Here is a 14288-nt window from a genome sequence, read left to right as displayed (position 1 = left end):
CAAAGACAAAAGATTTAGGGATGGAGACCTGTCCTGGGGAGGAAGTCGTGAAGGAGGAGAAGTTCCCACATAGTAGGAAACCCTCTCACAGACATGTTTGTGGGGAGTTTTGGAATTTCAGTGAAAGTGAAAGTCGTTCGGTCGTGTCTGACTCTTTGTGACTCCATGGACTATATAATCCATGGAATTCTCCTGGCCAGAATACTGGAGTGGGTAGCCTTTCCCTTCTCCAGGGGATCTTCCCAACCCAGGAATCTAGTCCAGGTCTCCCACATTGCAGCCAGATTCTTTACCAACTGAGCCACAAGGGGAAGCCCAAGAATTCTGGAGTGGGCAGCTGAGAATCTCAGAGAGCAACATAACAGGGAGAAAAAAAAACTCACAGTGAGACAGTCAATTCCTAGGCAGGCTGATAAGAAACCCAGGGTCTCTTGAGAAGGAGAAATGGGTATGGGGCTCTTAAGGAGAAGATAGGGGTCAGAAATTTTAAGTAGGAGGAAAGGACAAACTTTTTTTTTACATTCCTTAATCTTAATCACAAAAAATGTTTTTTTCTTTAAGCTGATGATTACACAACAACACAATTCAGTTTAAACTCTGTACTAAGGAATATATTCTCCAAGCCACGCTTCAGCAGTATGTGAACTGTGAAATTCCAGATGTTCAAGCTGGTTTTAGAAAAGGCAGAGGAACCAGAGATCAAATTGCCAACATTCACTGGATCATGGAAAAAACAAGAGAGTTCCAGAAGAATATATATTTCTGCTTTATTGACTATGCCAAAGCCTTTGACTGTGTGGATCACAATACACTGTGGAAAATTCTTCAAGAGATGGGAATACCAGACCACCTGACCTGCCTCTTGAGAAACCCTTATGCAGGTCAGGAAGCAACAGTTAGAACTGGACATGGAACAACAGACTGGTTCCAAATAGAAAAAGGAGTACGTCAAGGCTGTATATTGTCATACTGCTTATTTAATTTATATATAGAGTACATTATGAGAAACGCTGGGCTGGAAGAAGCACAAGCTAGAATCAAGATTGCCGGGAGAAATATCAATAACCTCAGATATGCAGATGATACCACCATTATAGAAAAAAGTGAAGAGGAGCTAAAGAGCCTCTTGATGAAAGTGAAAGAGGAGAGTAAAAAAGTTGGCTTAAAGTTCAACATTCAGAAAACTAAGATCATGGCATCCGGTCCCATCATTTCATGGGAAATAGATGGGGCAACAGTGGAAACAGTGTCAGACTTTTATTTTTTTGGGTTCCAAAATCACTGCAGATGGTGACTGCAGCCATGAAATTAAAAGACACTTACTCCTTGGAAGGAAAGTCATGATCAACCTAGATAGCATATTAAAAAGCAGAGACATTACTTTGCCAACAAAGGTCCGTCTAGTCAAAGCTATGGTTTTTCCAGTGGTCATATATGGATGTGAGAGTTGGACTGTGAAGAAAGCTGGGCACTAGAGAATTGATGCTTTTGAACTGTGGTGTTGGAGAAGACTCTTGCGAGTCCCTTGGACTGCAAGGAGATCCAACCAGTCCATTCTAAAGGAAATCAGTCCTGGGTGTTCATTGGAAGGACTGATGCTGAGGCTGAAACTCCAATACTTTGGCCACCTGATGTGAAGAACTGACTCATTGGAAAAGACTCTGATGCTAGGAGGGATTGGGGGCAGGAGGAGAAGGGGACGACAGAGGATGAGATGGCTGGATGGCATCACTGACTCGATGGACGTGAGTTTGGGTGAACTCCAGGAGCTGGTGACAGACAGGGAGGCCTGGTGTGCTGCGATTCATGGGGTCGCAAAGAGTCGGACACGACTCAGCGACTGAACTGAACTGAAGGATTATATAACAACAATGTATCCTGCTTGAGGACGGTTTCTCCTTCTTGAAAAACCTTCTGACTAATCCTATTATCTTAAAATGTATATTATGGGAGTGGGTCTGGTAAAATCTTTCTATTGTTAGTTCTAATCCTATTATCTTAAAATGTAAACTGTGGAAGTGGGTCTGGTACAATCTTTACAACACTGAGACATTCTTTTGATTTATTGTTATAACTAATTAAAAAAGTACATAGCTCCCTTGCCAAGACTCAAGGGGGGGCATGTTCCATCCCCCTCCTGATGTCTACGTCGTCAAAAGCTTGCTCTGTCCCGTTTCACACTTTCATAAAACTCTGCTACACAAAAGCTCTTGAGTAATCAAGCCTGGTCCCTGGTCCTGAAGCTAAATCTTCTTCAGAGATCAGGAATCTGACATCCTTCACCTATCATGGTAAGCTATCAACAGAACGCCTGCCTAAAACACAACTGCAAGCTGAGACAGCAAAGTGATGCAGACGCTCAGGTCCGCCACCAGCAAGTGGGGGTTGGGCAGGGACGTGTTTATGCTGCATTTAAAGTACATTTAAAGTTCTTATGCTCTGGTTGTTAGTAATAATTTAAGAGTTAATATATTTACTTTTATACATCCCACATCTTTCCAAAATAGGTATGAAGCAGTTTACAAAAAAATATTTAAATAAAATAACATATTTTGTGTTGTGTTGCCTTGTCAATTTCTTGATTTCTTGTGACAGCACAGTAAGAATTGTTTACTAATAAATGTTATATTAATAACAGTTTTGAAAAACATGCCCTATATCATTTATAATTCTGTACAATGTATTTCTAAAATGTAAAATATAATGCTAATTTAATAATAAATGATAAATGAAGTAGTTGCTTCTTTAATGCTAATTTTCTTCTTAATGCTAGTTTTCATTTTATTATCTTTATAAGTGGGATTTTATTTTAGGTACTGTCTCTTAATATTCACTGCATCATCTGTCCTTAGGGTAAGGACCAGGGCTGAATGCCCTGAGGACTATCTGAGGGAGCTAATATGAGATAGCAACCCAAACCATGGGACTGCCAGAGAGACAAAAAAAAAAGAACTTTGCCGCAAAAGGCTCTAATGCAGTGAGCCTTGGCATGCTCACAGAACAGAGGATTGAGCAAATACCAAAGGAGAGCAAGCCGGCTGCCATACGGGGCCGGCCCTCCCTGGAGGCAGAGAGGCAGGCTTGTGACAGCCAGAGGTGGAAGGCAAGGGCCTGCTGCAGTCTAGGCCCCAGACACCACATCTTCCACCAAACTTTGAACAGGCTCCCATTTGCTAACCGTGTCTTCCTGGAATCCTGGACAGTTGACATCTGCCAGGAGTGGCACAGCCTGAGATCAGCTCCCCAGAGGAAACATGCAGCACACGCGGGACTGTGCTCTTGAGGCACACCCAGGAAACTGAGCGGCCGAGACCGGGGAGGTGAATAAGATGCATGGACCACCTGGAACAGTGCGCTCACCAAGCACCTGGTCACCTGAGCTGCTAGATTTGGGAAGGGCACAAAACACACAGCCCTTCTGGGCCTGTGCCCCTGTGGAGCACCCAAGAACCCGAGCGGCTTAGGCCTGAGAAGGGCATGAAATGCAGGTCCACTTGGGACAGTGCCCTTGCAGAGCACCCTGAAGCCTGAGCACTGTGGACCCAGGAAATACATGCTGCCTTGGGCTGGGGCAAACCCAGTGTGGTCCATCCATTGTGAGCACTCCCCACACATGCCAGTAGTATTTCTTTGCAATGTCCCTCCTTCCCCACAACACAACTGAACAAGTGAGCCTAAATAAGTGGCTACCTTCGCCCCCTTGTGTCAGGGTGCAGATTAGACGCTGAAGAGACTTGGAAACAAAGGAAGCCAAAAGAAACAAAGAAGGGGGAACCACTCTGGAAGTGACAGGTGCAACAGATTAAAACCCTGCAGTGAATGCTGAGAATGTGCATTTGAGTGGCACCTCTAGACCTTGAGAACAAGTACAAGCCAGAACAAGGGACTATCTGACATTGAACTGACCCCACACTGCCCGTAACAGCACTAGAGGAATTCCTACAGCTTCAGTATTTTTAGTATTATCACTTTTCAATTTAAAAAAAATTGTAGTTCTTTATTACTCCTTTAACTTTCATTTTTATAGCCTACTATTACCTTTCCCCAAAAAACCCATTTTTTAAAAACAAATTCCATATATACTTTTGTAATTTTTCTAATTAATTTTGTTCTGTATTTTTATACAGTATTTTTGGGAGTCTAACCTCTATTCTTCGTTTTTAATCTTTGCTTTTTGATATTTATTATCAATTTTGTACCTTTAAGATTTCATTTAGGGACTTGATCACTGGCTTGACTGCTCTCTTGCCTTTTGACTCTCCCTTTTTTCCTCCAGATCACCGCTATCTCCTTCCTCCCTCTTCTCTTCTCTACACATCTCTGTGAACCTCTCTGGGTGTTCTGGGCTGTGGAGAGCACTTAGGGATTTGATTACTGGCTAGACTGCTCTCTCCCCTTTTGACTCCCCCTCTTCTCCTCCTGGTCACCTCTATCTCCCTCCTCCTTCTTCTCTTCTCTCTGTAATTCTGTGAACCTCTCTGGGTGTTCCTGCCTGCTGAGAATTGTCTTACCACTAACCTAGGGGTTTTATCTTCTGTGCTGTATGGATAGAGAAGTCCTGAGGCTACTGTCAGAGAAGGACAAGAAATCCAGGAGGCTTAGCTCCAAAACTTTAGAACATAACAGAACTCCTGACTCCAGGGAACATTAATAGACAAGAGCTGACCCAAAAGTCTCCACACCTACAATGAAACCAAGCTCCACCAAAGAGCCTACAAGTTCCAGTGTAAGACACACCATGCTAATTCTCCAGCAAAACAGAAACACAACCCTAACCATTAAAAGACAGGCTGTCCAAGGCCATGTCAAACCCATAGACACCCCAAAACTCACTACTGGACACTTCACTGTACTTCTGAGAGAAGAGATTCAGCACCACACACTAGAACACAGACACAAGCTCCCCCAACCAGGAAACCTTGATAAGCCACTAGTCCAGCCCCACCCACAGGGAGCAGACTCCACAATTAAGAGGAACCACGAACTTCCAGCCAGCAGAAAGGGCACCCCAAACACAGCAATCTAAACAAAATGAAAAGGCAGAGAAATATTCAGCAGGTGAAAGAATATGATAAAAACCCACCAAACCAAACAAAAGAGGAGGAGACAGAGAGTCTACCTGAAAAAGAATACAGAATAATGATAGGAAAGATGATCCAAAATCTTGAAAACAAAATGGAGTCACAGATAAATAGACTAGAGACAAGGATTGAGAAGATGAAAGAAATGTTTAACAAGGACCTAGAAGAAATAAAGAAGCGTCAGTCAATAATAAACAATGTAATAACTAAGATTAAAAGCACTCTGGAGGAAATCAACAGTAGAATAACTGAGTAAGAAGAGAGGATAAGTGAGATGGAAGATAGAATGGTGGAAATAAATAAAGCAGGGAGGAGTAAAGAAAAAAGAATTAAAATAAATGAGGACGACCTCAGAGACCTCTGGGACAATGTTAAATGCCCCAACATTCGAATCATAGGTGTCCCAGAAGAAGAAGACAAAAAGAAAGGGCATGAGAAAATACTTGAGAAGATAATAGTCGAAAACTTCTCTAAAATGGGGAAGGAAATAGCCACTCAATTCCAAGAAACCCAGACAGTACCAAACAGGACAAACCCAAGGTCAAACACCCCAAGACACGTATTAATCAAACTAACAAAAATCAAACCCAAAGAGCAAGTATTAAAAGCAGCGAGGGAAAAGCTACAAATGAACAAAAAGGGATCCCCATAAGGGTAACAGTTGATCTTTCAATAGAAACTCTTCAAGCCAAAAGGGAATGGCAGGACATACTTAAAGTGATGAAAGAGAAAAACCTACAACCAAGATTACTTTACCCAGGAAAGATCTCATTCAGATATGAAGGAGAAATCAAAAACTTTACAGAGAAGCAGGAGCTAAGAGAATTCAGCACCACCAAACCAGCTTTTCAATAAATGCTAAAGGATCTTCTCTAGACAGGAAACACAGAAAAGGTTTATAAAAACGAACCCAAAATAACAAAGTAAATGGTAATGGGATCATACTTATCAATAATTACCTTAAATGTAAATGGGTTAAATGCTCCAACCAAAAGACAAAGACTGGATGAATAGATACAAAAACAAGACCTCTATATATGCTATCTCTAAGAGACCCATCTCAAACACAGGGATGCATACAGACGGAAAGTGAAGGGCTGGAAAAAGATATTTCATGCAAATGGAGAGCAAGAGAAAGCAAAAGTAGCAATACTCAGAACAGATAAATTAGACTTTGAAATAAAGACTGTGATATGAGACAAAGAAGGACACTACATAATGATCAAAGGGCCAATCCAAGAAGGAGATGTAACAATTATAAATACATATGCACCCAATATAGGAGCACCTCATTATGTAAGGCAAATGCTAACAAGTATGAAAGGGGAAATTAACAGTAACACAATTATAGTGGGGGACTTTAATAGCCCACTCACAGTTATGGATAGATCAACTAAACAGAAAGTTAGCAAGGAAACAGAAGCTTTAAATGATACAATAGACTAGTTAGATGTAATTGATATCTATAAGGCATTTCATCCCAAAACAATGGATTTCACCTTTTACTCAAGTGCACACGGAACATTCTCCAGGACAGATCACATCCTGGGCCATAAATCTAGCCTTGGTAAATTTTAAAAAACTGAAATCATTTCAAACATCTTTTCTGATCACAATGCGGTAAGATGAAAGTGAAAGAGGAGAGTGAAATAGTTGGCTTAAAGCTCAACATTCAGAAAACTAAGATCACGGCATCCTGTCCCATCACTTCATGGGAAATAGATGGGGAAACAGTGGAAACAGTTGTCAGACTTTATTTTGGGGGCTCCAAAATCACTGCAGATGGTGATTGCAGCCATGAAATTAAAAGACGCTTACTCTTTGGAAGCAAAGTTATGACCAACCTAGATAGCATATTCAAAAGCAGAGACATTACTCTGCCAACAAAGGTCCGTCTAGTCAAGGCTATGGTTTTTTCTGTGCTCATGTATGGATGTGAGAGTTCGACTGTGAAGAAGGCTGAGCACCGAAGAATTGATGCTTTTGAACTGTGGTGTTGGAGAAGACTCTTGTGAGTCCCTTGGACTGCAAGGAGATCCAACCAGTCTCTGAAAGAGATCAGCCCTGGGATTTCTTTGGAAGGAATGATGCTAAAGCTGAAACTCCAGTACTTTGGCCACCTCATGTGAAGAGTTGACTCATTGGAAAAGACTCTGCTGTTGGGAGGGATTGGGGGCAGGAGGAGAAGGGGACGACAGAGGATGAGATGGCTGGATGGCATCACTGACTCGATGGATGTGAGTCTGAGTGAACTCCGGGAGTTGGTGATGGACAGGGAGGCCTGGCATGCTGTGATTCATGGGGTCGCAAAGAGTTGGACACGACTGAGTGACTGAACTGAACTGAACAGGAAAAAAAACTATTAAAAATACAAACATGGAGGCTAAAACAACACACTTCTGAATAACCAACAGATCATGGAAGAAATCAAGAAGGAAATCAAACTATGCATAGAAACAAATGAAAATGAAAACACAACAATCCAAAACTTATCGGATTCAGTAAAAGCATAGCAACATAAGGCTGCCTCAAGAAACAAGAATAACACCAAATGAACAACCTAACTTTATACCAAAAGCAACTAGAAAAAGAAGAAAAGAAGAACCCCAAAGTTAGCAGAAGGAAAGAAATTATAAAAATCAAACAGAAACAAATGAAAAAGAAATGAAGGAGACTATAACAAAAATCAGCAAACTAGAAGCTGGTTCTTGGAGAAGATAAATAAAATAGACAAACCATTAACCAGTCTCATCAAGAAAAAACAGAGAAGAATCAAATCAGTAAAGTTAGAAATGAAAATGGAGATATCACAACAGACAACACAGAAATACAAAAGATCATAAGAGACTACTATGAGCAATTATATGCCAATAAAATGGACAACTTGGAAGAAATGGACAAATTCTTAGTATAACCTTCCAAAACTGAACCAGGCAGATATAGAAAATCTTAACAGACCCATCAAAAGTACAGAAATCAAAACTATAATCAAAAATCTTCCAACAAACAAAAGCCCAGGACCAGATGGCTTCACAGCTGAATTCGACCGAAAATTTAGAGAAGAGCTAACACCTATCCTACTCAAACTCTTTCAGAAAATTGCAGAGGAAGGTAAACTCCCAAGCTCATTCTATGAGGCCACCATCACCCTAATACCAAAACTAGACAAAGATGCGACACAAAAAGAAAACTACAGGCCCGTATCACTGATCAACATAGGTGCAAAAATCCTCAACAAAATTCTAGCAAACAGAATTCAACAACATATTAAAAAGATCATATATCATGACCAAGTCGGCTTTATTCCAGGGATGCAAAGATTCTTCAATATTCACAAATCAATCAATGTGATACACCATATTAACAAATTGAAGATTAAAAACCATATGATTATCTCAATAGATGCAGAGAAACCCTTTGACAAAATCCAACACTCATTTATGATAAAAACTCTCCAGAATGCAGGCATAGAAGGAATATGCCTCAACATAAGAAAAGCTATATACAACAAACCCAAAGCAAACATTATCCTCAATGGAGAAAAATTGAAAGCATTTCCTCTAAAATCAGGAACAAGACAAAACTGACCACTCTCACCACTACTATTCAACATAGTTTTGGAAATCCTAGCTATAGCAATCAGAGAAGAAAAAGAAATAAAAGGAATCCAGATTGGAAAAGAAGAAACAAAACTCTCACTGTTTGCAGATAACATGATCTTCTACATAGAAAACCCTAAAGACACCACCAGAAAATTACTAGAGCTCATCAATGAATATAGTACAGTTGCAGGATACAAAATCATTACACTGAAATCCCTTGCATTCCTATACACTAACAATGAGAAAACAGAAAAAGAAATTAAGGAAACAATCCCATTCACCATTGCAATGAAAAGAATAAAATATTCAGGAATAAATTTACCTAGAGAAACAAAATATCTATATATAGAAAATGATAAAACACTGAAGAAAGAAATGAAAGATGACACAAATGGAGAAATATACCATGTTTGTGGATTGGAAGAGTCAATATAGTGAAAATGAGTATCCTCCCAAAACAATCTATACATTCAATGCAATCCCTATCAAGCTACCAATGGTATTTTTCACAGAACTAGAATAAATAATTTTACAATTTGTATGGAAACAAAAAAAAACCTTGAATAGCCAGAGCAATCTTGAGAAAGAAGAATCGAACTGGTGGAATCAAGCTGCCTGACTTCAGATTACTACAAAGCTACACTCATCAAGACAGTACAGTACTGGCACAAAGACAGAAATATAGATCAATAGAACAAAACAGAAAACCCAGAGACAAATCCATGCACCTATGGACACCTTATCTTTGACAAAGGAGGCAAACATATACAATGGAGAAAAGGCAATCAATCTCTTTAATCAGTTCTTCTAGGAAAACTGGTTAACCACCTGTAAAACAATGAAACTAGAACACTTTATAACATCATACACAAAAATAAACTCAAAATGGATTAAAGATCTAAATATAAGACCAGAAACTATAAAACTCTTAGAGGAAAACATAGGCATAACACTCTCTGGTGGCTCAGACGGTAAAGTGTCTGTCTACAATGCAGGAGACCCAGGTTCGATCCCTGGGTTGGGAAGATCCCCTGGAGAAGGAAATAGCAATCCACTCCAGTACTATTGCCTGGAAAACCCCATGGACAGAGGAGCCTGGTAGGCTACAGTCCATGAGGTCGCAAAGAGTCAGACACGACTGAGCGACTTCACTTCACTTCAAGATCCTCTATGACCCATCTTCCAGAGTAATGGAAATAAAAACAAAAATAAACAAATGGGACCTAATTAAACCTAAAAGCTTTTGTACAACGAAGGAAACTATAAGCAAGGTGAAAAGACAGCCTTCAGAATGGGAGAAAATAATAGCAAATGAAACAACTGACAAATAATTAATCTCCAAAATATACAAGCAGCTCTGCAGCTCAATACCAGAAAAATAAACCATCCAATCAAAAAGTGGGCCAAAGCTAAACAGACATTTCTCCAAACAAGACATATATACAGCTAACAAACACAAGAAAAGATGCTCAACATCACTCATTATCAGAGAAATGCAAATCAAAACCACAGTGAGGTACCATCTCATGCCGGTCAGAATGGCTGCCATTTTAGTGTAGAAGCAATAAATGCTGGAGAGGATCTGGAGAAACTCCCTTACACTGTTGATGGGAATGCAATCTAGTACAGCCACTTTGGAGAACAGTGTGGAGATTTCTTAAAATACTGGAAATAGAACTGCCATACGACCCAGCAACTGCACTGCTGGGCATACACACTGAGGAAACCAGAATTGAGCGAGACACTGTCTGCAACAGCTAGGACGTGGAAGCAACCTAGATGTCCATTGGCAGACGAATGGATAAGGAAGATGCGGTATACATACACAATGAAATATTACTCAGCTATAAAAAAAGAACACATTTGAGTCAGTTCTAATGAGGTGTATGAAACTGGAGCCTCTTATACAGAGTGAAGTCAGAAACACCAATACAGTACATTAACACATATATATGGAATTTAGCAAGATGGAGGAACACATGTACACCTGTGGCTGATTCATGTTGATGTATGACAAAAAACATCACATATTGTAAAGTAACGAGCCTCCAATTTAAAAAATTAATTAGTTTTTTAAAAAAAGAAAATCACAAAACACAGGGACACAAGATAATGCTCACGCTATTTTGGTATAAAGAAGTAAAAAAAAGCGGGATACAAAAGCAAACAGGCAATATAGTTACTAATTTGATAAAAACACACACAAGGATATGCATATAAATGTAAAGAAAAAAGACTAGAAGGAAGAAAATCTAAGAAAATAAGTGTTGTTTTCCTGCTAGGTAGTAGGAGTTTTAGGTGACTTTTTTTCTCTTTTTGATACTTCTCAATACATTCTAAAAGTTCCAACAAAGAGGGTGTTCATTTAATAAACATAAAATGGTAATTGTGTTTTTTAAATGTTTACCTCAGGGTTCTCTGACTGCCATGCTGCAATGTCTGTGAAAAATAGAATACAACTTGCTCTAAGGTACTGACATAGACACCCCAGAGGCCACCATGCAGCTCCCAGGAATGGCAGTCAGTGCAGTATGTCTATGGCACATAAAAGCACTCTTTTTCCTTCTAAGGCACTTGAGTTTCCACCAAGAAAGCTCACCTTATTTAAATTAATAACCATAGTAGCAGCAGAAGTTAACTATTCACTAAGCACTCCTCATGTGCCAGGGTCTGTGCTTAATGGCTCAAAACCACAACTGTGATCTTTACACTCTCTGTGTGAGTTTTTCCCATTTTACAGATGAGGAAATGGAAGCTCATGAAGGTTGTTCTGCTTGACACTGAACCCAGGTCAAGCTCATGCTTCTACCTAAACTACAGTCCCTTCTTCCCTAAATCAAAATAATACAAAATATTTTAGAAACAAGGAAATGTATGGGATTATAAGGTCTAAGGTAGAAATATCTTGTGGCAATTTGGTTTGGCCAATTAAGGATGAGAAAAACTAAACTAGGAAATGAACTTTTATAACAAAGTCATTCTGAAGATAATAAAACTAAAAGGTAAGTAAACTACACTGCAAGATCCAACCAGTCCATCCTAAAGGAGATCAGTCCTGAGTGTTCATTGGAAGGACTGATATTGAAGCTGAAACTCCAATACTTTGGCCAACTGATACAAAGAGCTGACTCATTTGAAAAGACCCTGATGCTGGGAAAGACTGAAGGCAGGAGGAGAAGGGGATGAGATGGTTGGATGGCATTACCAACTCAATGGACATAAGTTTGGGTAAACTCCAGCAGTTGGTGATGGACAGGGAAGTCTGGTGTGCTGCGATGGGGCTGCAAAGAGCTGGACATGAGTGAGCGACTGAACTGAACTGATCTGAAAGTAAACTACAAGTTAGAAATAAAGAACTCTTTAGATCAAAATTCTTTCCCATAATCCTGTGCCAATGTAGTATTAAAAAAGGGTACTGTAACATTTACATGTCCTAAATCAAGAATTCAGATGCCCCATTTTGTTGGCAACAAAGTATAAAGTCAGAGGCAATCTTGGAAATCCAAAATAACACCACATGCGCACTGCAGTTCCATTCTTCCTGCTAATACAACATTTCAGGGATAATGGCCTAGATGGGAAAAAAATCTTAAAATGAGTGGATATATGTATGTGTTTAACTGCTTCACTTTGCAGTACACCTAAAACTAAAACAACATTGTAAATCAACTATACTCCCAAAAAACTTTAAAAAAAAGATTTCAGGGAGCTCTTGCCAGTCAAGATAAACATTATAATTATAGTAATATTCCAAAAATAGTAAAAAGAACTTCAGACTTCATCTAGACTCATTTACTCCATGGAGATTTTCAATTCCATATTTTGGTAAACACTGATTAACTTTTTTTTACAACTGCTTAGTTCAACCACAACACCCCCTTGAATGTACTTTGGCAATTAATTAGGCAAACAATTAGGCACTTTGTTTGTCTGGCAAACAATTAGGGACACCTCCACTGAAAGTAGACTTCCCTGGCGGCTCAGACGGTAAAGCATCTGCCTACAATGTGGGAGACCAGGGTTCGATCCTTGGGTCGGGAAGATCCCCTGGAGAAGGAAATGGCACCCCACTCCAGTTCTCTTGCCTGGAAAATCCCATAGATGGAGGAGCCTGGTAGGCTACAGTCCATGGGATCGCAAAGAGTCGGGCACGACTGAGCGACTTCACTTTCCACTGAAAGTACACTATCGTAAGACAAAAACTAGCAGCTAAACCCTAGTTTACCCCAGAAAAGGGGTGACTGTGCCCCTAGCACCTGCTTATCTTCATTAACCAGACTTAAGAAATTATGTATATATGGGTGAGTCAACTTTTGATTTCTGAGAGTTGGGTTCATCAACACCAGTTGCCTTTGTGTCTTTGGGCAACACAGAGCAGAAACCAGAGACACTTACCCGCACTGCTTCAGACTTCTTGTGAAACATCTCTTCCATGTTCTTTGCCAGCTTTTTCACCAGCTGGAGCCCATCGATTTCTTCTATGGCAACATCCTTCTCATACTCTTTGTATTTCTGTAAGGAGGATGGACAACATTAAAGACCCAAGATATCATAAAACACAATGCCCATGATGTCAGAGCACATTTATTTAAAAGGAATAAGTAAAAATAAAAATTTCTGTTGGATTTGGGGAGATTGGACTGTATTTCAAAATTATTAAACTAACTAAAGAGAAATGTGAAAATTGGCTCTGGCTCTCTTGAAGCTTAACTAGTATCCAGGAAAAAAAAAAAAAATAACCTTAACACAATCAAAGTAGAGCACCTTATACACATTTTATAGTGTGAGAGTACTTGCTGTCAATTTTTAGTATTTTGATTCAATTCAGTTACTGAGGACTTCCTAAATATCCTTAAGGAACTCGCAAAAAGAAGCATGTACACAAACAACAGTAAAACAGCAACATGTATTAGGATAACCTTAATTTCATGGTTTGTGAGTGTTCATAAGCAACTAATTTGTCCCACAGTATACTCAAATTCTCAAGGACAACTTGTCATTTCAAGTGAAGGCAAAGTGTTAGCTGCTCAGTTATGTCTGACTCTTTGCAACCCCATGAACTGTATGTAGCCCACCAGGTTCCTAAGTCAATGGAATTCTCCAGGCAAGAATATTGCAGTGGGTTGCCATTTTCTCCTCTAGGGAATTTTCCTGACCCAGGAATAGAACTCAGGTCTCCTGCATTGTAGGCAGATTCTTTACCGTCTGAGCCAAAACCCACCGAATAACTCAGAAATTTATCTGTCTAAACCAGCAATTCTCAAAGTGACCCTAGAACACCTGTATGGTCCCTGAGACCCTTTTTCCAACAGATTATTTATATGAAGTCGTATCTTCTTACTTGATTTTAACAAATCACAGTAGATTGAACACAAAAGCAAATAAGAAAATCTACCTGTCTTCTCTAAAACCAAATCTTGAAAAGATATGCAAAAATGAAAAAAATGCCACTCTTCTAATTTGTTTTTTTTTTAAGTTATTTTTAATAAAATATGTTATGTATGTTAACATGCAATGAGTCTTTTTATTTTGAACTTGTTAATTTTTAAATTAATGAATTATTGGTTTTAATTTCTAATGTGGCAAATATTCATACATACAACTT

At 39.4% G+C, this 14288-nt stretch overlaps 1 protein-coding gene across 3 annotated transcripts in view; it reads right to left on the bottom strand.

Annotated features, from left to right (window-relative positions):
• Window positions 1-14288, bottom strand: part of CACNA2D3 (calcium voltage-gated channel auxiliary subunit alpha2delta 3) — a 903947-nt gene that overhangs the window by 707362 nt on the left and 182297 nt on the right. For all 3 annotated transcript variants that reach the window (XM_027522771.1, XM_027522769.1, XM_027522770.1), the window contains exon 3: window positions 13079-13195. In XM_027522771.1, the coding sequence (XP_027378572.1) occupies window positions 13079-13195 (117 nt within the window). The remainder of the gene's footprint in view (window positions 1-13078; window positions 13196-14288) is intronic.

This window comes from Bos indicus x Bos taurus, chromosome 22 (assembly GCF_003369695.1).
Source record: "Bos indicus x Bos taurus breed Angus x Brahman F1 hybrid chromosome 22, Bos_hybrid_MaternalHap_v2.0, whole genome shotgun sequence".
NCBI classification, from domain to species: Eukaryota; Metazoa; Chordata; class Mammalia; order Artiodactyla; family Bovidae; genus Bos; species Bos indicus x Bos taurus.
The sequence above is the reverse complement of the archived record's forward strand: the minus strand, read 5'-3'. Positions and strand labels throughout refer to the sequence as shown.